Raw genomic sequence first — 27,500 nt, 5'->3', positions numbered from 1 at the left:
GCGCTAACATCACATCGATAGCAGGTTTATGCTGGTCAGCTTACTTGTGTTGCGTGTGATGTAAAAACTAGTCACTGCTCACATTGTGTGTAGCGGAGGAATCATTACCATCCGTTGACCTGAGTGATCTGAGTGATCTGAGTGATCTGAGTGATCTGAGTGATCTAATGCAAAATGCCAGATGCCGACGATCGTTTCGCCCGCTCAGCGCTCCTGTTGGCGCGAAACGATCGTCGGCATCTGGCATTTTGTATTAGCTCAACGGATGGTTCCCTGTCAAGACTCTACTGCAGCTACAACTCCCAGCATTTTTTACCTACCAATACAACAGCCACAGACCACATGGGCTGCTGTTAACCAAATGTGTTTGCTGTTTTCAACAACTCCCTCACCTTTCTTGTACCTGTAAGAACATTCAAAGTACCACTCAAAGTACCATCCAAGTCCCACTCCTTTATAAGTATGTTTATATTTATTCAAATTGGACTACAGACACAATTGATATTGATAACCAAAGGCAATTAAGTAGCACAAAACAGTACTAGTAGAAAATAATGTTTTACAATGCATACCTGTAATAATTCCATTACAATGACAGGCTGCAGTACACCGCTGTAGTACTGTAATACGCTGGTTTTGGTTATGCCAGGCTTAGTCATAATGTGGTACAGCACAGCCTCCATCATTCCTTTACACACTGGCTTGTTCAAGCTGCCATCAATAACCCGCCATGGCCTTCCAAGGAAATAAAGTTCAGATTCCCTTTCGAAGAGAAGAAAAATCTGTTAACTTTAGGATTCACTGCAAAACAACAACAAATTATAATCTAACTCACCAGATAGCAAAAAACAAACAAGAAAATCAAAATATTTACATGTGCAACACGACTACACTTTTTGAAGTGAAACTTCTTTAGCGGCACCTACAACATGAAAAGTTCCCTGGCAGCAAATTGCCTTGATGGTGATGGAAGTACAGTGCAGGAAGTGATATCACTGCTGGCAGGAGAGGCCATCAGCGAAGTCAGAGTTGCCAGCTCCCAGTAGTTACTGCAGAGGACGACACACACACACACACACACACAAAAACTTCTGTGCGTCCTTTTAGACGGGGGCTGCGAGATCTGGGCGCTCTGTCCCATCAGCAGCACTGCCTGGGGAGGGAGGGTATGAGCGCTCAGCACGCCGTGTCCCCGCAGCAGCACTGCCTGGGGAGGGAGGGTATGAGCGCTCAGCACGCCGTGTCCCATCAGCAGCACTGCCTGGGGAGGGAGGGAATGAGCGCTCAGCACGCCGTGTCCCCGCAGCAGCACTGCCTGGGGAGGGAGGGAGGGAGGGTATGAGCGCTCAGCACGCCGTGTCCCCGCAGCAGCACTGCCTGGGGAGGGAGGGAGGGTATGAGCGCTCAGCACGCCGTGTCCCCGCAGCAGCACTGCCTGGGGAGGGAGGGTATGAGCGCTCAGCACGCCGTGTCCCCGCAGCAGCACTGCCTGGGGAGGGAGGGAGGGAATGAGCGCTCAGCACACCGTGTCCCCGCAGCAGCACTGCCTGGGGAGGGAGGGAGGGAATGAGCGCTCAGCACGCCGTGTCTCCGCAGCAGCACTGCCTGGGGAGGGAGGGAGGGTATGAGCGCTCAGCACGCCGTGTCTCCGCAGCAGCACTGCCTGGGGAGGGAGGGTATGAGCGCTCAGCACGCCGTGTCCCCGCAGCAGCACTGCCTGGGGAGGGAGGGTATGAGCGCTCAGCACGCCGTGTCCCCGCAGCAGCACTGCCTGGGGAGGGAGGGAGGGAATGAGCGCTCAGCACGCCGTGTCCCCGCAGCAGCACTGCCTGGGGAGGGAGGGAGGGTATGAGCGCTCAGCACGCCGTGTCCCCGCAGCAGCACTGCCTGGGGAGGGAGGGAATGAGCGCTCAGCACGCCGTGTCCCCGCAGCAGCACTGCCTGGGGAGGGAGGGAGGGTATGAGCGCTCAGCACGCCGTGTCCTCGCAGCAGCACTGCCTGGGGAGGGAGGGAGGGAATGAGGGCTCAGCACGCCTTGTCCCCGCAGCAGCACTGCCTGGGGAGGGAGGGAGGGTATGAGCGCTCAGTACGCCGTGTCCCCGCAGCAGCACTGCCAGAGTGAGGGGGGGGGGGGGGGAGGGGAAAGAGTGCTCAGCGCGTCGTGTCCCCGCAGCTGCACCGCCGGAGGTAGGGGGGTGAGCCCTCAGCGCGTCGTGTCCCCGCAGCTATGAGTGCTCAGCGTGCCGAGTCCCCGCAGCACCGCCGGAGGGAGGGGGTGGGGGAAAAAGAGCGCTCAGCGCGTCGTGTCCCCGCAGCACCGCCGGGAGGGAGTGGGGGAAAAAGAGCGCTCAGCGTGTCGTGTCCACGCAGCACCGCCGGGAGGGAGGGAGTGGGGGAAAAAGAGCGCTCAGCGTGTCGTGTCCACGCAGCACCGCCGGAGGGAGTGCACACACACAGACATAGCGATGCACACACACACAGTGAGACACACACAAGGAAGTCACAGTTACTGTACTGCAACTTTAAAGATCATCTAAGTTTCGGTCAGTTAATTAGACCTTTGTCAAGATACAAATCTGCACTCCTAACATCGCTTATATACATAGACATCTGTGAAGGCAGCATAATCCCTCCTACGGACATCATTGCAATCATTGTCTGGTGTTGGTATCACAAGCCTTTATAACCATTTGCAACATAAATAAAACAGGTGGAGAATTCATGCAATCTGTGTGCTTATGCTAAAAGTATTAACCCAAAGAAAAGACTTGTGCATATTACTTAGCAAACACACATGAACATGAACAAAAGGACTGCATAAAGTAATAGGTACACTTTGAATCAATATTATAAATATAAAACTAGAAATCAAACTTAAGACTGTACCCCCTAAAGGCCAGCAGTGTGGAAAAGGCCTTCACAAGGACAAGCAAATGCTTTCATCTGAGCCACACCATTTTCAGCTCCGGGACCCTCGTCCCCGAGATACTGGACAGTGCAGGTACTGGTATTACTTCCTGGTTTCATGGGACGGGGGGATGAATTTAAATGGCCATCTATTAGGAAGCCACAACCGTTATCATTGCAACATTATACTGGTCCATGGCCTGACAGCAATGTAGTTTCCGCTTGAGGGAGCTTAAACCCGGTAACTTCACCAGTAAGTATCTCGGCAACTGGGTGGTCACCTTATCTGAACATAGCGCATATCAGCCGCATCGGGGGGAGGGGAGGGGGGAGGGGGGAGGGGTTGCTGCTTTAACCCTTACAGTGCCCACATGACACTTGGTACGGATAAATGCCATTTTTTAGTTGAAGCGATCAGGGTCCTCTTCACTTCGGTTTACAATCAGTCAGGGGGCTTTTCAATCTGACCTAGAAAATGAGCACATGCCTATGATGTGCCAGGAACGCCATATGGGCACCTGGTGTGCCAAGGTCAGAGTGCCCGGTACATCATAAGAGCTCTCAAAATGTTAAATACACTGTATAATGAATTCTATCAAACGGGTATTGTACAAACAGAGAACATCAAGAAAAACAGGAGCCACCAGCATACAAACATGTTATAGCGCATCTGAGAAATGTAGTGGTAGGTGATTCTATAAAACCACGTATACCTTCACATATCCTCACAGACCTTCGCTACTATAAAACCACGTATACCTTCACACATCCTCACAGACCTTCGCTACTATAAAACCACGTATACCTTCACACATCCTCACAGACCTTCGCTACTATAAAACCACGTATACCTTCACACATCCACACAGACCTTCGCTACTATAAAACCACGTATACCTTCACACATCCTCATAGACCTTCGCTACTATAAAACCACGTATACCTTCACACATCCTCACAGACCTTCGCTACTATAAAACCACGTATACCTTCACACATCCTCACAGACCTTCGCTACTATAAAACCACGTATACCTTCACACATCCACACAGACCTTCGCTACTATAAAACCACGTATACCTTCACACATCCTCACAGACCTTCGCTACTATAAAACCACGTATACCTTCACACATCCTCACAGACCTTCGCTACTATAAAACCACGTATACCTTCACACATCCTCACAGACCTTCGCTACTATAAAACCACGTATACCTTCACACATCCTCACAGACCTTCGCTACTATAAAACCACGTATACCTTCACACATCCTCACAGACCTTCGCTACTATAAAACCACGTATACCTTCACACATCCTCACAGACCTTCGCTACTATAAAACCACGTATACCTTCACACATCCTCACAGACCTTCGCTACTATAAAACCACGTATACCTTCACACATCCTCACAGACCTTCGCTACTATAAAACCACGTATACCTTCACACATCCTCACAGACCTTCGCTACTATAAAACCACGTACACCTTCACACATCCTCACAGACCTCCGCTACTATAAAACCACGTATACCTTCACACATCCTCACAGACCTTCGCTACTATAAAACCACGTATACCTTCACACATCCTCACAGACCTCCGCTACTATAAAACCACGTATACCTTCACACATCCTCACAGACCTTCGCTACTATAAAACCACGTATACCTTCACACATCCTCACAGACCTTCGCTACTATAAAACCACGTATACCTTCACACATCCTCACAGACCTTCGCTACTATAAAACCACGTATACCTTCACACATCCTCACAGACCTTCGCTAAAACAATTGATAGATCAGCTGGACTATACCACATACCCACTTACCTTCACATATGCAGTAAAAATAAAATGTATTTATCGTATTATAAAGAATAGTCTCACCTTTCAGGTAATGTGCCTGCAGAATCTCCTGAAAAGGAGAACAAGATATTAAAATAGTTTAAATCAGGCTCAAAGTGTTTAATGTTCAAACTTTTTAGAAGTGAAACAACAAAAAGAACACATCACGTAAAATACACTTGTGTCTATCTGGGATTGAGCAACAGGATGTAATGATATTTCTATAGTATTTCTTTTGGTTTCTGCAATTTACAGTATGTTAGGATTGTAGACTTTTTTAATGCTACATCGCTGCTGGTCTCCTGTGCTCTCACGCATTGTCTCATACCTGTGGGACTCCCTCTGCTGATCTATTATCCTGCCCTCTTTTCCCAATTAGTATTTTACAGTAAGAGGCTCCCAGAATAACTCATGGTATTTTGGATGAGAATTAATTATTTTATAATGAAGCCAGACCTTCATATTTTCGGTCCTATTGATATCTGGAATGGGTAGATAGGTCTTCTGTTGATATACAGCCAAGGACAACACAGATGCAAAATAAATAAATAAATATATATATATTATTATATTATATAGCTCAAATTGAAATGGCCCCTAATATTTTAGGCAAGAGCTTGCTTTTCATTATATGCCAGGCAGAAGATCTTGTGTTATCAATATGCACACTGGACAGATGAGAAGTAAAGCAATAACCAAAGAAATAACTATGAAAAAACTTGTTTATATACGCCAAGTTTGGCCTAATTTTTTTTTTAAAGCAAGACATTATCTCCTAATCTTCATAAACATTTTTGTAAGTAATATTTAGGAGAATTTGGTATAGCAGCTTTTGGAGAAGCATGATCTTTTGAGCCTGTTCGCTCCCACACTGGTTTCTATAACCTCCATCACTCCTAGACAAAAGTTACCGTTTCCAAATTGCTACGCTCACACCCAGGCATAATTATTCTCATTAACTTCTCCTATCAGTACATTAACAATCATTAATCACCAGTGTTTACTACCCATAGCCTGGAGCTTCTGTGCACTCATACATTTTCCTACACTGCTATCTGCCACTACTTCATCCAAAGCACAAACTCCCTTTCATCACTCAATCTGTGTTTCCCTTGTAACCGCCAAGGCACGTCATTTCTTGGTAACTTCTCTTTCACACCATGTAATCACCCAAACAAATACTCCCTTGGTGCACCCCTTTCTCTTCATCCCTGTCAGGCACATGCTCCCTTACGGCCACCCATTTATCCACACCTTTTTCCCGGTCCTTACCTGCTCTGTATAGGCCTGCATTCCCTTACACTGGTCAGGGCTCATGTTACCACCTCCCCTCTCCCCTTACCAAGGCCAACGTCCGTTACCCCAGCTACAAACCAGGCATCTGGTCCTCTTTGCTGTCAAAATATTGTATATATGCATCTTCACGCACACTTAAATGAAACCCGTCTCAGAAACGCTCTCGACCTTACTCTACCTACTACACATATGTACCTCTATTGTGTATAGAGAAGCTCACTCAACTCCTATTATAAACCATCATACTACAAATTGTACATAATCTCTGACTTGTTGTACAACAGCTAAACTTGAAGAACCGTGTGACGATGATCGAAAGCTTGTCTGCTGTAAACTATTGCTGGTCGGATCAAAGGCATCATCCTACCTACTTTATTTTCCATTTGTTACACATTGGCATTATGTGCACTGGCGAGACGGTTATATATTGCAAGGGCTTGATGGATATCAAAGACGTTCATTACCTTTAAATGTGTCTGTATTATCAGTTTTCTCTTCTGTACAACTTACAACATCGTTCAATTCTTTTGCATGCTGTTGAGCATCTGTAGTTTCAGTGTCTGCTTTATTTATATCCGTTGGAACATTTTGACCATCACCTGCATGCATTGTCTGTGCAAAAATGTGTTCTTCTGTAGTTTCATTTTCTTTCATCAAAGACAATTTAGGTTTATCCACATCGGTTGGGCTTAGAGGATCCTCATCTTCAAGAAGGGCTTTCGTGCTTGGGGTATCAGAACCTCCGTTACCAACATCCGCTGCCTGATTATATGCCGACTGTTGGGCAGACTCTTCACTTTCAGCTTCTTTAATGAAATGTGCTCTGCTTTGAGTCATTTGTTCTTTTACAGATTCTGGATGCAACAGCCAGGGGTTTGCATGCTTCATTGCCACCAATCTAACTGAAATTCCTCCCACCCGTAATACTTGTTCATATGTTAGAAGGTCCTACAAATAAAATGAAACCGTTTTTTACATTATTTTGTTAAAAAAAACAACACAAAAACACGATTCCCGAATCATAAGTTCGTGAATCCCAGAACTGGATTGTCCCTCTAACACAAGAATTGGAAAGCACAGAAACTGGTCAAAGATCAAAAGATCAGACAGTGTAACACAATACTGTATAAAGTGAAAAGCTTGTCTAATACACGTCCGAATACACCGTGTTGGTGTGTGGCTAAACGCCTATGAGGATAAATTATTCTTTGGGAATTTGAAAGAATATTGCACAAATAAACAAAATAACTCACCTGTATGTAGTGCTGCAAACACCTTGTCCTTTCTGCGTCTAGCTCTTCATATGGGATGAATTTTTCCCCGAGATCTGACATTTTTATGCCAAAGCACGAACAAGCTTCGACAGCTGACTGAACTTCTGTAACACAGGACACATCTGCAGAGCTGTATCCAAGAGTTTCTGTGCACTGCGTAAGGAACGTAGAAAAGCTGCAGTCTTTGAAGTTCAGAAGTTGAGTGAAATTATTAGGTAGACAGGAAACTCCAGCAACAACATCATCAACAGAACCTAAACAAAAATCATATATTAATTGAGAGTGCTCTTTTCCATTGACAAGGGGTACGTGTGAAGGTCTATATAAGAGCCCATCATGCTACATCAAACATGTGTCTATAACTAGAGTATAATATATCTAATCGTGTTACAGTAGCTAACCTGCCACACTGTATTCAGCTATATACAGTAAGGCCCCAGCCCCAGGGAATGTGGTCACATTTTAATATACAATACCCTTATGTTATGATTGCAATCCACTGCAAGATTTAAAATGGAGAGCCCATAATGCATATGTAACCCAATCTAGATATCCAAATGCCTGTTACGACAATCCCAATGTACTTATACATAAGGTTATCCTTCAGTTATTCAGCAGTATTTCCCTGCTCTTATGATGAGGACTTGAAACGAATTGCCCCGGGCACAATACTTACAGGAAAATGAGTCTCTAGGCACTTTGCCATATCAGTGCTATCATTTCAAAATGTAATAAAGACAGTGGGTTATTGAGAAAGAATACTAAAGAACAAGTTCTGAGCGTCAGAATGCCACTGATCAAAACAAATCAACATATATTCTGAGTCTTCAACGGCAACTATTCCTCCAAGAGTAATATAGCCAGCTACACATTGTTCACTTTCTTCTACCATGAAAGAGAGGAAATGGAAGCCTGGTAAGTACCAGCAGCACTAAAACACCGTGTATTTTCCTTGTTTTCATTACAGTTCAAGATTAGCACATGCATCAATTGCAAATTGCATAAGAGCTCTGCCATAAAAGGAACATATTTTGGGGGATCAGGGTGTCTCCAGACTGAATTAGGATTTCAAGCAAAATAAAAACAGAAAATAAGAACTACATACAATAATTACATTTCTGGTATTATGTAGATAGTGAATCATGTTGATCTACATATAAAATATACCAAGCAAATATGTTAATTGTTCATACATTTTCACATCTTTACAAGGAAAAATATACATTTGTTTTAATTACATTTTTAAACAAAAGTCAGTGATAAATATGGTTTAACTCCCATTTAATATTTAAGTTGCACATTGATACGCTGATATCCAAGACCTATGCTAAACTAGGTGTACTATATAGGAACAAATCCTCCCTAAGTCTGCTGGTCAGAAAGCGCATCGCACAGCAGATGCTAATGCCAATTATAGACTATGGGGATATAGTATACGGCTCGGCTCCTCAAACCCACCTTAGCAAACTTGACACCCTCTACAATTCAATATGCAGCTTTGTCTTCCAATGTAACTACAACACACATCACTGCAAAATGCTCAAAGAACTAGATTGGGCATCACTTGAGTGTAGGCGCAAAGTTCATCTCTTCTGTCTTGCCTTCAAATACTTTCTGGGCCAACTACCCGTGTATCTGAACAAGCTCCTCACCCCTACCGCGTGCAGCACTTATCACCTGAGATCTGACTCCAAAAGACTGTGTTTAAACCGGGTAATGCATACTATATCTGTCAGGTGGCTATTGTGCACAGCACAGTGTAAGTGGTGGGCTGCAGGGACTGCAATTTAAGCAATTAGCTGTGATTTACAACCAGGCAAAGCTATAGCTAAGTCGCTACTATACTCAGTAGTATGACAGATCACTTTGAAGTACAAATGATCTAACCTTCTTGATAAAAACTACCCAGGAGGTTTCTTGTTGCCAAACATTCACTCTCAAGGAATAGCATTTGGAGCAAAATAAAACAGTCTGCGCCCAATTAGCGGTCACTATCCAATCCAACACAGAGGGAGCGCAAGATGATATACACTCACCCGTGAGGTCTTGCTAAGATCAAGACGCGGCACAGTGCCCAAGCAATTAGCTATAGCTTTGCCTGGTTGTAAATCACCGCTATTTGCTTGAATTGCAGTCCCTGCAGCCTTAGGCCGCGCGTATAGTGCCCGCGACGGGCGATGGCGACGTTGCCCAAAAACAAATACATTGCTGCAGCTGCTTGCACTTATAGTAAGCGCGACGGCGACAGAGCGGATTTTAGAAGCTGGCAATATTTGATTTTTCAAGGGCTATCGCCTCATGTGACAGCCCCTGAACCAAACAAATGCCAGTAAGCCCGCAACGCCACCGCAAAGCGAAATATAACTTTCGCTAGCGGTGACGTCACCCATCCCGTCGCCCGCACTATACTCGCGGCCTTATACTGTGCTGGGTACAATAGCCAGCTAACAAGTCTGTGTTGGATTGGATAGTGACCGCTAATTGAGCGCAGACTGTTTTATTTTGCTCCAAATGCTATTCCTTGAGAGTGAATGTTTGGCAGAAAGAAACCTCCTGTGTAGTTTTTATCAAGAAGGTTAGATCATTTGTACTTCAAAGTGATCTGTCATACTACTGAGTATAGTAGCGACTTAGCAGTGATTTACAACCAGGCAAAGCTATAGCTACAGTAAGTCGCTACTATCCTCAGCAGAATGCAAGTGTCATGCTGCATACATCAAACGAATATTACACTTAGCTCAGAACAAGCACAAAGGGGGAAACGACATACTAATATACAAAGTCCTAAGATTGCCTCCGAACACACAGGTTTAATATCTATGTGGGTTATAAGATAGCAGAAACTGCTTATGAAACTGGCAACTGGAATATGGACACCCGCGAATGAATGGGAAAAGCGGGTTACAGCAATTAGATTAACATCACGTCTAACAGCTCATAGTTTGCAAGCAATAAGACTTTAAAAACTGCTTCTAAAGTCTAACCATAATTTATGTGCGGCATGGAATACAGGATCCTAGCAATCAGTGACAGACAGTGGTGACCCTCATCCCATATGGTACGGTATATGGGACTAGACCCATCTAGTGTTATTATAAAACACTTTTACACCTAGGACTTAACCAATCAATTTGGGCGATTGAAGAACTTTCATTTGGATTCAGAACAAGGTGCACATATGTTTGATCTAAGGTTATATATCTCCATATGCCTAAAAGTGTGATAGGGGCATTATTAAATAAAGGCTTTGCTACTTTAGTATCAGTGGCAGTGTATCTGCATAAAACGAAGAGGTATTGGACCTGGACTAAGTTCTAGCTCTCACTATAAGTATTTAGATGACTATGCACATGGAAGCAGTTATACAGACACAGATACAGGACTGGCGCTACAGGTGGTGAATGTAATTGAAAACCAGAGATGTAATGAAACAGGGGAAATCACAGAAAAGTGCAAAGATGCTGACCCCTGGTGGTGAAAAGTAAGCACAACACCACTATAGCATTAAGTGCAAAAAACAATAAATGGTGACAGTCACAAACCAGCAGTGATACTAAATATTCACAAATGTAGTCCCACTCAACCTACGAATGTGGAAAAGGCTTATTTTTCCTTAGGAAACATTGGACAAGCAGCGTGTGGGAGCGGGATGTTCCATATGTGAACAAATAATGAGACAATATATATAGTGCAACGCTTCCTGACGAAGCTATTTAGTATAGCGAAACGCGTTGAATCCAGGAGGAGACGGAGCCACATCGGGATAGAGCCTCGTGGAGTGGTCTTGTTGCTTTTAGCGGCCGCATCAAGGAGCAGCACCCGCTCGATGTTTGCGTTCATCGCCGTGGACCTGACATACTGAGAGAGGAGTGGTGAGATCGGCCTCGCTCCGGGTTGATTACTCTATGCTTGCATTTATTGCACAAAGTGTAAGTGCGCATTTGTGAGGTTATTTCTTTTATTACATTTTCTACATATACAGTCAGTGCTATGGTGTGCCTTTGTCTCCTACCATAGTACACCCATACAGCTCCTCCCATCCCAGAGATCACCTGGTTTACCCGGGACCTGCGTTCCTGCACACCTATCCGCTGTGTGTGACATGCTTGGTCAACTCACACGTATGCGAGTATAACTTTGGGAGATTTCTGAAGCCAACTAGGATTATTTACTGCATACAGTACAGCGTTGCACTATATATGGTCTCATTATTTTTAAACATATGTATGGTACATCCCGTTCCCACACGCTGCTTGTCCACATGGAAGCAGTACACTGAAGTGGGATTACATTGTAACATACTTCACAATTCATGTATCGCAATAAAGTAACATCAATAGGAGGTACATCCTTATCTGTAACAATTTAGGTCTAGTTTAGGCAATAAACCAACTTTATAGCTTAACCTTAACTACTAAGACCCCATACAGGAGACATATTTCCCTTGTTCTTTAGATCACGTCCTCACTTTAGCCCTATACTAGTGCATATTGCCTATGAACCTAGCCAGGTCATATTTACATTTATAGAGCTAACTATACACTTAGATCAGTATATGTATGTGTCCGCGTGGCTTTCATAAGTGATTTACATTGGTTTTTAATATTTGTTATTAATATGTATCATTATTATTATGTTTAAACAGTTCAACGGCAGCATCAGAAAGACCAATAAACTTTGGGCCTCTCAATATGACTCAACCATCTGCTTTCATAGTTATTCTCCTCCCTGGTAGCACACAGAACAATTATTACTTACATTATACCTGTAAATACAGTTAGAGCGAGGCTAATCTCATTGGTTCTTAGCCATGCATCTGTCACCATAACTCTGTGCCCAGGACATACTTGAAAACGAGAGGCAACTCTCAAAGTATTACTTCCTGGTAACACACTATATAAATAAAATAAAATCAATAGCTGACCTGAGGCTTTAAACCTTCCTTGCACAGGTGTACATCTCAACTTCACCCTTACTATGCAGGCGTTCACAACTACATTGTCATTTGGGTTTAGATTTCGTGTGCTGACAATTCCTGGTGCACAGTAACCTCTCATCAGCAAGTAGTTGGTATGGGAAGCTTGCCGAGCTTTAACTTCTATTTTTTGTTTATTGCCCAGAGTGTCGTCCATTTCTTCATCATCATAATCTTCATCATCAAGACCCTCCCTTCCAAAGCTATAAATAAATAAAATAAATACAAATATATAAAATAGTAATGCAGGATGCTTTCATTATTATATAGCCAACATTCCCTTTGCTTTATCAGCACACACAATGTCAGCAGAGAAGATGTTGTTTGACGGGCTGGTTACCCCCTGATGAGCAGTACTTCCTACTGCAACGTCTCCTCTCACCGCGGATGAAAGCAACGTCAGTAATAATAACAGTAGCTTTGTGCAGGACCCAAGACAGTATAAATGCTTGAAGCTATGAAACGCTTCCTACAGGTCTCAAGTCCACAGATCAAGAAAGCTGCTTGTGTCACTACATCCGTTCACGGACATCAACTGTGTCATTAAACTGGATCCCCGCAATTACGAGGGAGGCAATAATGTAAGTAGTACACAATTTCATTAAAAAAAATTAAGAAGTAGAATAACATTTTATATAAATATACATATTTGCTAGAAGGAGCCAAATGATATACAAACAGCTATGTCTCTATATCATTTGGCTCCTTTTATCAAATGTGGCAGTTTTGACCAACACCGTTTAAAATTAAACCAGCCATCAGAAAAACAAATGACTCAGTTACAAAGACACTATGGCCCATATTAACCAAGCCCCGCTGTGACATTTCCCCCCCGCGCTACACCCATAAAGAATGCAAAGAGTTTGTTACCACCCAGCAGGGCAGCAAAGAGGCAGCACTCAGAGGTAAGTCAGCAACATAATGTATCAGCAAAGAGAGGCAGCACTCAGAGGTAAGTGTACAAAGAATTGTATTGTAACAGACACAAAAACCCGACGTTTCGATCCCACAGAGGGATCTTCTTCCTGGGGTGTCCCTTTTTGGGATCGAAACGTTGGATTTGTGTGTTACAATACAATTCTTTGTACACTTACCTCTGAGTGCTGCCTCTCTTTGCTGTTCTGCTGGATGGTTACATACTCTTTATATTATATTTATAAAAATGTATATATATCAACTGAAAGACATTTTATATACCTCCTCATGAACTGTAACTAAAGTACGAGCCGTTATCATGCTCCTTAGAAACCTAATCGTCTGATCATCAACGTTAAGCAACGTTGGGCGCGGTTAGTTCTTGGATACCGATTTTCTCTCTTTTTAACTTACATTTTTTTAATCAAAGATTTCTCTAAAGACACAATTGTAAATGTTTGGGTTCTTGCTCAGTGGTCTTCACGCTTTGCTGTATCAAAGCCCCGTGTTGCTTAACTTCGGTGATCGGACGAGAACCGGTGTGTTCAATATGGTATGCTTTTGCCAACAAAAGTATTAATATTTTGTAATATAAAGCAACGCGTTAGGCAATGATTATAAGACTGCGATGCGGTGGTATAAAAAAAAAAAAAACTGACCAATTGGGTAAATACTTATATTATCATGATACTGATGCTGCAGAAAAGTGTGGATACTATTTTAGGTGATGATACTGCTGATCAACTTGCATTCCCAGGAGAATTCTTAAACAGTCTTGCTCCAATCGGAATTTATTTATATAACTATATGTCTATCTATATGACTATATGTCTGTCTGTCTATCGATCGATGTCTGCAACAACCAGAATGCCTCATGAACGGAAGCTTAAAGTAGGAGCACTAAAATGTAGATATTAAGTAAACGTGCAAGTTACTAGTACCTTTTGATTACTTCGTTCTCCACAAGATTGCTATCCACCACCACAATCTGGTCTGGAATTTTCACATTAACAGATACAAGTCCCAGTAAAAACATGGAAAGAATGGTTACACACTGGCCACCTGGCCCATCCAAAGGAAAGATCATCATATCTGCGGCAGCTTCGTTTTCTTGGTCACTGAATGAAAAGGTATCTGCCTGGTCAGCATCACCGAAAGCCTTAAGTGTTTCTAGAAATTCAAATGATTCCGAACAAATTGTGGCAGGAAAACGCCATGTAAAAAACCTAGGAAAAAAGAAAAACATTTAATAAACAAAACAGCTTTAAAATAACGAACGGTAGTACTGCTTTTTAACTTGGCATTGCTTTTTTTTTTTTTTAAATACCTGTAATAGGTTTGTGACAAGTGGTAGGACATCGGCACAAATGGTAATGCACGGCTTTTTTTTGGACCCAATGTATGGTTCCCTCGCCGACGATTTACTAATCTTTTATTTTGAAATTCCAAGAAAGCCTTTACAAGAATCTCCTCTTTATATTCTCTATATATTCGAAATGTCTAGAAAAGAAATGAATATATATAGAATCAGACATTTAAATCTTAGCATCAAAATCTTTTTTATTTGAACATGATTATCTTTATCTGACAACAAGCGTCTGTGTTAAATAATTAGCCATTAGTTTAGTTAAACAATCATTGTCTACTCAGGATGTTCTCCGACTCCGGGGTGTTTACTAGAGTCTCGTGGCTGCAAATATTGGACAAAGCCCGAGCAATAAAGTAGCCTTATCCATAAGACAAAGAAATGATATTGAAAGTAATGGGAGCTTTTCCTTTGACAAAATCGGGTGCAATTTTTTTGCAGGCTTTGCCCGTTTTGCAGCTGGGTGACTTTAGGTAATAACTCCATATAATTACTAAGCCATACTCTGTCATAAGACAACTTTGACCACTATAAGCCACGTTGTCTGGCACCGAAATGTGTCTAATGAACTAGCACTACTTAGTAAAATATTCGACTTAACTGGTATGATGCTCTTATGATGATCAGGGCACATCTCAAGGGCAAGCACGGATGGCAAATGATATTCATTTACATTTTTACGTAAGGGCTGCAATAGTGCTTGTCCTTCAGTAAGAGCTATAATGAAAACAGCATAGGACTTCCCCTCCCACTTTGGAAGTGGATCAGGCCCCTGTGATCACTGACACAGTGACGCCAGATTATCTGCTGCATTCTATTGCTACAAACATTCCATCACCACAAGTGTTAACTAATCACTTACATTAAACATGAGCAATGCTTCAGTGCTGTGTGTATTACTGTGAACTGTGTGTGAGTAATCAAACTACCCAACTGCCTCTTACTTTCTGTTACACTTACTTGAAATGAACGATAGTTCTTCATCTGCATGTCAGAGAGCGCCAACGTACTCAAAATAAGGTTCTGCAGTACTAGAAGATGGATGTCATCCACACTGAAACAGAGAGGAAAATGCCAGGGGAGAAAAACAGGCATGTTTTACAGTGTTTAAGCTAGGTGCCAATATTTGCACCAAGCTACATTGATACATTAGAAATATGCTGTCTTACAAAGGCATGTTTGTACATTAACAACAATTGTTTGTACATTAACAATACTCCTTGATAAAGCACGTTTGTGTGAAACGCGTAGGAGGGTTCAGACCGTTTTTTTGTAATGCTGGTTGGGCAAACCATTTTTTATTTTTATACCACCCGTTTCCCTACTTCTCTGTGCACTGCGCTGCGTTGTGCATTTTTGCGTTTCTCTGGTGTTTTGATCTATTTCTGCGTCTGGACACGCCTTCAAATAAGTTATTTGGCTCCAGAAGTGGGTAAGATACAGTGAAGACCTTTCAAGACTGATGACAAGATTTACTACAAATTTTGGCGAGTTCTTTGGACTTTTACTATATATATTGTCTCCAATGAGGTGCGGCGAAGTGAGAACATAATTTCGCTGTTACCTTCAGGAGGCCTAAGAAACTGAAGACTATTGTTACTCGCCTAGTAGTATTACACCCACTCCTAAGAAAAAGCCTTAATTCTATGATATCTTGATGGAGATGTATTGAATATATTTCCGGGACTATTGGAGCACCCACTACCCCACATACTCTGAACATGAGAATATTGCTGTAAACCTAGATAGGATATTCTGTAGAAATGAAGTCTAGAAAAGTTTGCAATAAATATTTCTATACATTGTACATGCAATTATTCATTTTATTTTTTCAATTGCAAATAAACAATTTCTATGTTTCAGAAACAGTCATTGAAGTGTTCACGTAACTTTATAGGCATGGTTCAGTTGTTATAGATTATGACAAATGGAAGCATATGAAGTACATTTTAAAGCGACAATAAAAATTGCTTATATTTTTTTTTGTACAACTTGACATGTTCTCATCGACTAAAAAAATTGTGCATTTATTACAGACTGCATAAAAATAAATATTACTACGTTTTCACAGGATAAGCAAACATTGACATACCTGTTGAGAAATTCTATTGGTCCACCTTGGTTTGATTCATCTCCAATTGCCAAAACTCTGTACCTGTTTAAAGTACATTTATTACAAATACAATTAGTAAAAATGCACCTACTTGCAAAATTGCGCCGTGCGTATATTACATATTAACCATAAGAATTCCAAGAGAGCACCTTAAAACATACAGTCTTGTTTAATTCTGAAAAATATATATTTTCATTACATCTGCAATCTTCTTAAAGGTACACTCCCCCGTATCGAAACTCCCCCCCCCCCCACAAATTGACGTTTCCTTCATCATTCTAATACTCATTGCAAATGAAATCTGCTGATTAAAGAAAGAAAAGGGAGGGGAAATAAACAGAGTAGTATGTCTGTATATAGCGTGTGGTGAGTGCTTGGAAGTGCACTTACAATTAGATGAGGATTTTAGAGCCTTTATCCAATATTATGAACCAGGACCAGTGCAGGGGCTTGAGCTTTGCTGTAACTGGTTGACGTTTCTTTATCCAGTTGAGCTACTACAGGATCTTTAGCTGCTTTCAATGTTATTAGAAGATCAACCTACTGTATACATCTAGGTATAAAACTCAGTCACACATGGGATGTATCTCCTTCTGCACATAGAAGCGTCACACATCTATGTGCAGAGGGAGAGAGGAGAGAAATCCCATGTGTGACTGTGACCCGTTACCAGCTAATACAGCAGCGTGAAGATCTCGCGAGACCCACGTGACGCGGACGTGTGCGGCTGCACCTAATGCACGTAACCTGTACAAGGAGAGCCCAGCGAGATCCCCACTCTAATTACGCGACGCGGAGATCGGGACAGTTACTGAGTGTGTGAGACTCAGTCTGCATTAACTCTCTCACTGCCTCTTATTATCTCACACAATGTGAGTTTTATACCTATATGTAAATGTTGATCTTCTAATAAATAGTATTACATTATATGTTTGTTTCCCAATTCTATATCATCCCCATGATATTGTCCTGAGACGGAGATATCCACATTGAAAGCAGCTAAAGATCTCATTTTAAGTGCGCTTCCAAGCACTCACCACACTCTGTATACAACGGACGTACTCTAGGTGTGTTTCCCCTCCCTTTCTTCTTGTGCGGCTAGGTGTCTAGGACCCACACACACCACACACACCACACACACCACACACACCACACACACCACACACACCACACACACGATCTTACCTGTCAAAAAGTTCATGTACTGTATCAGGGATTTCAGATGCCGGCCTGCCCAGGCTAGTACTAAATTTCTGTCTAAGACTTTCAACAAATTCTTTAAATTCTCCAGCACAAACCTTAAAGAAAAAGATAATTTTATAGAGCTAAAATTCAATTTCTTCCAGTTCAATTACATCAGTGCATGACTGCGGGAATTTTTCTCCTGCAACCTTTGGTAGACCAGCTCCAACGCAGCGGATATAAGGTCTTTTCCAGGTACCTCCCTTCAGTATTGTTGTACAGCAGTTCTATGTCTCCAGCAAAATATACTGCAGCAGTAAAGAAGAGGTGGGACTTGTAAAATACAACTGTCTGAATAATTTTCTGCCCACATTTTGCTTCAGTAGCAGGCGATACGTCAGGCTTGTAGTGTTAAATAAAAGCATGCATATACTGTATGTCCAAGTGGCAGCTCTGCACCTCTCCTCTGGGGAAGCTCCTGCTTTTTCTTCCCAGGATGCAGATATTGCCCCTTTATAGTGGGCTTTCAAGACCTCTGGTGGTATTTTGTTTGGTACTTGACATGTCATAAATATATTGGAAATTCAGGCGACAGCACCAACAAAAATAGTGCACAGTGGACATGGGCGAAGAGGCAGGTACAGTAGGCAGATGGGCAAGTCTCAAATATATAGTAAGCCAAGTAATAGCTCCTTACATATATGACAAACTATTTCCTCCGGCCCTAAGGATGGTGGCCCTGCATGTTCAGGGGGGACACTTTCAGTGAATTGCACCCCATATAGTGGATGATGGTAAGTGCTCACTGTACACTATTGTATAGCAGGGATCATTCTGATCACAGGGCAGACATCCACACCCCACTATACTGCCACATGCCACCTGAGGTTGTATCTATGTATAACTGTGCCTGGAAATTGCACGGCCCCTCATTTGGAGAGAGCTAGTGGCTCGCAGTCCAATATAATTTAGACAAGGTTTCCCACCTTAATAAAGATGTTAAAAACATATAATATGAGTGATAAAAATCTGTCCTGATTTGTACCGTTCCACCCTGCATGCACTATGTGGATCCACTTGTTGTACTTGTGAAAAAGGCTAATCTCCTTGCAACTTGGCACCTTTGATATGTGAAACGGCAGTGAATGAAAGCTTCAAAACACAAGAGAAAGCTTCTCCGTCTACCAGGTCTACGTGTCATTCTGACTCAAAAAGAGAAACTTAATATCCTCCCACCCCCCCTGAAATTTTCAATAATTTGCTCCAATTCTGCATCAAACAAGGAAAATCAATTAAAAGGGAATAGAGCATAATTATTTTTTTGGGAAGAGGAATCTCCCACCCAGGGCTTTAGCCATAGAGCAGTTCTTGAGGTGATGGAAAAAGCCAGAGATCTTGCTATTAACTGCATAATATCAAAAGCAGCATCACAATCTATTGCGATTTGCAGTGTAAGAAAGATGTGTAAGAGGTGTTGCCTTGGCACTCCTGAGGCAAGTTTCTCTTCCATGTCTGTTAGCCAAGCTCTTAGGCCTTAAGCTGAAGAAATCGCCGGTTTGTAGGTTGTTCCTGTCCATATGGTCTTATAATGCTGAATCGTCTTCCAAGGGAATAGTGGTTCTCTTTGGTAACCTAGCTATACGCGGACCCCCTTCCGATGGTTTATCTCACGTGTGTGACTGTTCTGCTCGAAAAGGATAGATCGGATGAAAATGTTTAGAAACCAGATGTATTTATCTGGAACTTGCCATTCCTTCGCTATTATATCCCCACAACCGCTGCATGAACTGGAAAGTGCCACCCTTTTCTGTACACCCATAAACATCTAGTATTGCTTTTTAATGGCCTCTTTTGTGTCAATTTTTATAACTATTCCAATCAATTTATGCACTTGTTAAATATTCTTCCTTAACTTCACAATTATCCTAAGTTAATGATTCTATGTCTGAATCAAACTGCACATCTTGCATAGGATCAGGAATAGAGCTCGTCTCCTGCCTTTATGTTCCTTCTACAAAATCCCCTGAAAACTTTGTTTTAGTTTCGTTTCGGCCACTTGCATTGACCCCTTTAAACCAGGACAAAAATCCCTGCATTTGAGCACGGGTATCTTCAGCTGCTACAGGTTTCAAGCAATCCATACATAATTGCTCTTTGTATTTGCCTGTTAGTGGCTTATCAGAACCAGAACATGAATGCGTACAGTAGGTAAAGCTTGCTTAGTCTCACAGTCTTGTCAGAAGGACTAGGTTTCTTAACTACTTCTGGGTTGGGAGTAAGAGGAGTAGACAAGGCTACAAGACAATAAACTGTATAAGGACAAATAATAATACATTGCCTGTACTTACTGAGATTTGTGGCTATAACAGAACACTGAATAAAGCACATAAAGCTGTATGCTGAATAGCATAAGGGCTAAGCCTGTGGCAACAAAAGCCTAGGAATTTGAAAGTTGGAGCCTGCTGACCTTGCCCTGCTTGGCTGTGCAGGTAACTGGCTTTACATGGAACCGTGTGTTTGTGGAGTCTGATGACACTTCTGTCAGCCGACTATCCACAGAGGAGAGGCCGCATACATAAAAAACAGTAAAAAGGGCCAATATTTCATGGAGGAAGGTTTCATAGCCCATCAAGGGCTACAACTGCAAACTTTTATAACAAAAAACAACCAGTCCTACCAACCATCCTACAAAAGGGTAGGAACAAAGGACCCTGAGGCGAGGGACTGGAAACGGACCTTATATCTACAAGAAGTAAAACTCGCAGGTGGAGCTGTCCTACCAAAAGAGGAGACACATTCCAAGTTGTGCTGTGTGGACAACAAAGAAAACATATTTTCAAAAATAACTTATTTTGTTACTGCTCCACATTTACTAAAACATATTTTACATGCAATACAATGTATATAGAGCCCTTTTAAATGTAACTAACTTTTCACCTTGGGGTCACAATACTGACTAGTCCCTGAACTATGGTGAAAGCCTTTGAATCATCAAGTAAGAGAAAGGAAAACGAGACGAGTGCACTTTGTTTTTTGCACTTGTAAAGACGTAAAAAAATAATAATAATATATATATATAATTTTTATTTTTCCATATACATATATATTTTTCATAGGAATCTCTAACTTAATTAATTCATTCTGTGTCTTGATATTTGGGAGCACACTTTGTTTATTGACGTATATATTCGGACTCGACTCCATATCACAAAACCAAGCAAGAGATGGAGATTAAGACATTTAGGTCTGAATAGGGCACCCCCTCCCCTTGCATACAGAGTAACGTTATTCCAATGTGTTTCAGATTGCAGTGGTAATAACGTTGCTCAGTATAATTGTGAGAAATTACATTTAAATGTTTTTAGATATATATTTTAAAAGTTGTTTTTCTTATCTAACTGCCACTTGAGTATTTTTAAGTCTTGTATGTCTTGTAATGGGGAATGACGTTATAACTCAAACTGCTAAACATTCAAATAAAAAAAAAAACTGGACATTAAATCAGAGTATAAGGAATCTGTTGTTCACTATAATTTTTAAGTCTTCGAGGTTCATTCCACTGTATATACTCGGACATAGCCGTGCGGAAGGTCTTTGGCCAAAAATCCCCATTGATTTAAATGGGGATTGTTGTCTGACAATGACTCAAATGGCAACATAGAATACATAGAATTTACCCCTTTGGCCTAATCCACGTGATCTTCTGATACACTACTCTAATTTCTTCCATAGCACACATCAAAATTAGACTTAAACAGAGGATTATACTCGTCTCTAAAATATAGTAGTTACAATGGCGCTCCTCCCTAAGTCTGAGACAATAGCTTACCTTTGGATCCTCGTAATTCTGCTTCCGGCTCATAAAATCATCAACAAGACATTTATCCTGGTAGACCTCTGCCAAGGAAACTCTATAACAAATAAGCAGCAGAAATAGGGAGTAAGTTTACTTAACATTATGGGGCCAATATACTAAACGCAGGTAATGTCATTTGTGTACAAAAATTGCCTGGGAGAATACCTCTGCGATACCTGCAAGATATGCAAATCTACAAAGCGTATACTGGTTTATTTGAATATTTCCTAAGTCGGACGGCCTCAGGTACCCTCCTATGTACTGCATCATTCGTCCCAAAGGGAATATAGGTTACCATGTTTAAGGATAGACCATTCGTAAAAAATATGAAATACATTATGTTTTCAGACAATTCTGCATGGGCAAAATATGAATGTAATGAATAGAAAGAACAGATTTGTTTTATGCTGTAAATGCTGCAACAACTTGCTAGCATCAGATGAACGTCATTTAAACAATTGGATGCAAACCTTGTTCCAGTGAGAACCCCAGTTCTTTACATAATATTTGTATATGAAAATTGTTCATAGGTCCACCTAGGGCAGGGGTGCGCAAACTGGGGGTCGCAAGTTATTTTTTGGGGGAGGGGGGGGGGGAGACGCGGGCAGTTGCAGAGGTCCCGCGCTCTTCCCCAAGGCATTTAAATGAAAAGTCGGGGGACTGCGCGAGGCCTCTGCAACCTCTACTTACCGGAATTCAGCTGGCTTCAGGACGCGCGATCATGGCAACGCGTCACGTGATGCCACAGTTGCCATGGTAACGTAACATCAAATGCTGCTGCGGGTCACGTGACGTCACACAAACCCATTTGATGCTGCACCGAGGTAAGGGGGGGTGGTCCCCAACGGAGAGCAGGCAGGTGGGGCGCAGCAGGAAAAGTTTGCGCAGCCCTGCTCTAGAGGACACAGATGTAATGTGCTTTAATCTGCTGAACACTATATACAGTAGGTGTTTTTCACCCTCTATGGGTCACACAGCCGGCTGTGTGTATGCAGAAGTAGGCTGGCTGTATAGAAAGCCTATGAAGAAAGAAGCTACTCATAACCAAGAGGTGGTCCTGGGACACATGAAAGGCCTTGGTTTATTTTGTTGGACACGGATTCTTCAGGGTTGAGCTGATAATGGTTGCAAACCAGAAACACAATTAGGTTACATAGTTACATAGTAGATGCGGTTGAAAAAAAAGCTGTGTGTGCTGAGCACGCGCATAGTAAGTGAAACTTGTGTGTGTGTTTTCATAGCTCTAGTACTAGCACGATACTCACGCAGTCTGTGTTAGTCTTAGCCATTTTTTTCTTTTGGAGATTATTTTATTTCTGCGCATAACTGTGAATTCCTTGTGTGTGTGAATGTGTGTGTGTGTGTATCTGTGTGTGTGTCTGTGATAGTGTGTATGCATGTGACTGTTGTGACTGTGTGTAATAGTGTGTGTGTTTGTGTGAGACTGTATAATAGTTTGTGTGTTTGTGTGAGACTGTATAATAGTGTGTGTGTGTGTGTCAGTGTGTGTGTGTCAGTCAGTGTGTGTGTGTGTGTGTGTGTGTGTGTGTGTGTGTGTGTGTGTGTGTGTGTGTGTGTGTGTGTGTGTGTGTGTGTGTGAGTCAGTGTGTCTCTCTCTGCTGGGGATTTTCTGAGCTGTTCCTGTCCCCGAGTCCCCTGTCCTTGAGCCAGCCCCCCACTCTCCTCCCCTCCGGCGGAGGTATGGAGACAGGGGGGGAGAAATGTCTGAGCTATCGCTTTCTGAGTCCCCCGGCTTGGAGCCAGCCCTCCTCTCTCCTCCCCCCGGGGGAGGTATGGAAGGGGGTGTTCAGCATCCACAGGCCAGACCCACCGCTGTCCGAGTCCCCTGACCCGGAGTCAACTACCCTTCTCTCCTCCTCCCCCCAGCAGAGGTATGGACACGGCGCTTCTGCGCATGCGTGGTGTCCGCCAGCGGCGCCATCACAACTGCACATGCGCAGCATCTCAGCGGGCGTGTGGGGGGACGGCGGCCATCAGGAGCGGCGCCGGCTATCGCTGCCGCCGCCACATATGTCAGCGGCCGTGTGGGGGGAGCAGTGGCTACCACCGCCGCATGTGACAGCAGGCGTGTGGGGGGAGCGACGGCCATTACATGACGTCATTTCCGTTTCACATTTTTGTCTCCATGTCTCCAGTTTTGTCCCATCAAATTTGACTAGGTGCCACTAAAGAAGTTTCACTTCAAAAAAGATACACGTCCATGAAGTTTATAGTGTGTGTAAAAAATAAAGTGACAAAAACCCTCCACCGCACAACCCACTTCATTCACCCCATAAAGTAAAACTTGTGGAGGCCATCAGCATGTTCAATAAACTGCTACTGTATATACCATTTCTAATTGATATGCTGAGACATACAGTACACATACACCAATAATAGCGGTAAGGCAAAATACAAAAGTTGCCAAACTCTTTGGCAGCTATTAATACTATATAAACAACTAATAACTGAATTAACTGATATAGACATGTTAAGTTTAGTGTGTGATCCATATGGGTAGAAGCCTAGTTATAATTAGTAGAAAAGGGAGAATGACACGATTTTATTGGGATGAGTTGGCTCTACTGGACAATTCATTCAATGAATTGGCTGTGAAAAAAAAAACATTGCAGATTGTGCAAACAAAGAATTTAATGACTTGATTTAAATGTTATATAAAAGTTATAAAAGGAAGTAGATATAAAAAACTATTTGCAAACCAGAATCGCTGATATACAACAAGTTAACAAGATTACTGAGAAAGCTTCTACTTGCCAACATATAATAACAAATCAGGAACAGGTGAAATATATATTGTCTATTCAAGATATAATCAGTTGTTAAATATGCTGTATAATGTATCTTCCTGATTAATAAGAAGATTGAAATATTTTTAAATCAAATTGCAGATTTGTATTTGCAAATACTTCTAAACATATTTAGTAGTTTGCATCACATGACTACTAATGTTACCTGTTAAAATATGAGAATCCAGGTTACGTAAGCTAAACATTTATGACAACAAATAGCGCACTGCACTATAAGGAAGCAAGGTCTTACTTGTAGTTTAGGTAAGTCTGTGGATTTTTCATGAAATAACGTGCTCTTCTCCCAACAGAATGAGACGTTTTGTCCAGGGATTCATCTAAGCTGTAATGCAGTATATCCCGCACAACTTGCCACGGAACAAATGGCCTTTTAACCTGGTCAACATTAGTGAGAAAAAAAGAAACGCAATGTTTTGTGATATACTTGAATAAGTCTCCAATGTGACTTCAAAACATTTATTGTATAAAGTATTGTTTGAGCCTCAGCAGCAGTTCCCATCGGGAATAAAAATGACTTGTTATTACTGTATTTGCCCGGTTATAGAGCGACCCTCAATATAAGGCGAGCGACTAATTTCAGTAGTAGCTGGAAAGAAAAAAGTACACACAGACACACAGACACACAGACACACAGACACACAGACACACAGACACACAGACACACAGACACACAGACACACAGACACACAGACACACAGACACACAGACAGTCTCGTTTTGAACTTCCTGCCACAAGCAACATGGCTGCTTCAGGCCGCCACGGTGAACCTTCCTCCGTTTAACCCTCATACATCCGACTGGTGATTGGCTCGCAAAGGGAGCGGGCTCCGCTTATAAGGCGAGCATGTACTTTTCATCTTAACTTTATTGAGAAAACCTTGCCTAATAAATCAGGCAAAACTGGTAATTAAGTTTGTCAGCAACGAAATCATATCTTACATATTGTCACGAACACGTATTATATTGGGGGAAAAAAAACATTTGATAAATTCAAACATAGGCATGTCAATAATGGTACATTTAACCTTAAAGGATTAGATTAGGATGCATAGACATAGTACTGGAAGAGGTAAACCCTGGTGACCCAGCAAGCTAATCTCAGGAACACACAGCTTTCCATGCAAAGACATCCGTGTGCAAGTGACATGGAGCAGCAGCATGATCTCCTGAGGATGATGGGGACACGTATAAGATATACAGCAAGCGTCTTCTAATGAAATGACCACTGACACTCAGGGGGCTTCGGGCACATGGACCACTAAACAGGAGTTCAACATGTAAAGCATGTAAAGCAGTCTCTGCCAGAGAGAGATGACATTGACAAGTTTGTATTGAGTCTGCAATTATAACCAATTCACAAGCAGACAAGTTCTTCGTATGGAATAGGTAAGTGATCAATGTAACTGTGAAAACCCATAACTGTTACTCAGCAGTACAGGTGTTTTTATTTCAAGTCTGCTCCAAAATATTCAAAACAGTAGATGTAGATTTCTTGTAGGTAGTGATACCTTTAATTGTACGGAGATTTCGAAGCCTCACAGGTTTCTGCTTCAAATACACAGATTAAGTACAATAGAAAATCCTCACTGTTGGTCCCCTAAAAGGTATTATTACCTCCTATCTACATATCTCCAGGACCAAAATGACCACTAGAACTTTGAATTATATCAAACCCGCAAGCAAACACATACATAAACCTGCAATCCAAATGTAAAGAGGAACAATAAGATTGGAAACACGGATCTACCTTTTTATTCAGAATGTTACTGGCTATGCGGCAAAGCATGACTAATCCGTCTTCCTGCGCGCTCCAGGTCACCCGAAGACGGGTCATTCTCTGCAAAGCGCTTTGATCTGCTTGATCGTGGTAACGGCACTTTCGGTTCTTGTCCTGTTCATTGTTTTTACCTTAAATTAGGGAAATGTCAAACAATTTTTTTTTTAAGATTTTATTATTATTATTAAGTAAACGGAGAAATGCACTTGCAGGAAATCGGCTGAGATTTCTGGGACTGATATTTTATGAAGGTGAAACTTGGAGCCAACACAGCAAGTAGAGTTGCAAACATTAGGGAAAGAACTCAACAAGAAATGAGATAGAAAGGAAGGATAACATTTCGGGCAAGTGATAGTCCATAAGATGACTCCTATGCTTGAAGACACCTTGTGGCCCATAAATAATAAGTATTGTTACTCCATAAGCCACATTACCAACCATTCACTTGAATGGCCTGTAATGTGCCCCATTTACCAAGCCATGCTGGAAAGTGTCGTGTACGGAGAAGTACGGCACAGTGAATATGGCCCTTAGTGAGTGAGGGTATGAAGAGAGAGAAACTTTAAGCATAGCCATGCATTATACGATGCTTCTCTAAGTTTTCTCCAAAAGCATATTTTTAAGTGGCTGTATCAAGCGATAATGATTAAGACCTATCTTGGAAGAGTTACGTGGCTAGCAGAAAAAAATGTGTTTTAGATCAGTGGTGCGCAACCCGTGGGTCAGGACCCCCTGGGGTGATTGGAAAATTGCCAACCTCAAGGTCATTAATAAACAAGTTAAAAAGCAGGGGTCCCAGTACCGATCCCTGAGGTACTCCACTCACGACCTTAGTCCAACCTGAAAATGTTCCATTTATGACAACCATCTGTTGTCTGTCCTTTAGCCAGTTTTCAATCCAGGTGCATATATTATTACTATGTCAAATTTGCTTTATTTTGTACACCAACCTATTGTGAAACCGTATCAAAAGCCTTTGCAAAATCTAAGTAGACCACATCTGTTCTACTTATCCTATTTAGCCATTATTGATTTTGCAGTACACAAGTACAAAAATAGTATGGATTGTCAGTTTGCTTGTATATAAAACTGACTGTTCAATGTATTACAAAGGTAAAGATCATAAAAACAAGCCAAAGAATTTTTTTACCT

The 27,500-nt window shown here is 42.0% G+C and overlaps 2 protein-coding genes across 8 annotated transcripts in view; one reads left to right on the top strand and one right to left on the bottom strand.

Moving 5' to 3' along the window:
- The window catches only part of NPRL3 (NPR3 like, GATOR1 complex subunit), a 374,812-nt gene that overhangs the window by 155,499 nt on the left and 191,813 nt on the right, over nt 1–27,500 (top strand). The window lies entirely within an intron of this gene.
- GTF3C1 (general transcription factor IIIC subunit 1) overlaps nt 1–27,500 on the bottom strand; it is a 133,468-nt gene that overhangs the window by 17,995 nt on the left and 87,973 nt on the right. For both annotated transcript variants that reach the window (XM_075565258.1, XM_075565259.1), the window contains 13 exons: nt 26,319–26,479; nt 24,804–24,946; nt 21,717–21,798; nt 17,891–18,003; nt 16,685–16,747; nt 15,553–15,646; nt 14,554–14,726; nt 14,168–14,452; nt 12,261–12,514; nt 7,316–7,590; nt 6,527–7,010; nt 4,809–4,836; nt 573–762 (listed from right to left, as the gene is read on the bottom strand). In XM_075565258.1, the coding sequence (XP_075421373.1) occupies nt 573–762; nt 4,809–4,836; nt 6,527–7,010; nt 7,316–7,590; nt 12,261–12,514; nt 14,168–14,452; nt 14,554–14,726; nt 15,553–15,646; nt 16,685–16,747; nt 17,891–18,003; nt 21,717–21,798; nt 24,804–24,946; nt 26,319–26,479 (2,345 nt within the window). The remainder of the gene's footprint in view (nt 1–572; nt 763–4,808; nt 4,837–6,526; nt 7,011–7,315; nt 7,591–12,260; nt 12,515–14,167; nt 14,453–14,553; nt 14,727–15,552; nt 15,647–16,684; nt 16,748–17,890; nt 18,004–21,716; nt 21,799–24,803; nt 24,947–26,318; nt 26,480–27,500) is intronic.

This window comes from Ascaphus truei, chromosome 11 (assembly GCF_040206685.1).
Source record: "Ascaphus truei isolate aAscTru1 chromosome 11, aAscTru1.hap1, whole genome shotgun sequence".
In the NCBI taxonomy this organism is placed as follows: domain Eukaryota; kingdom Metazoa; phylum Chordata; class Amphibia; order Anura; family Ascaphidae; genus Ascaphus; species Ascaphus truei.
This window is presented reverse-complemented; position numbering and strand designations above follow the sequence as displayed.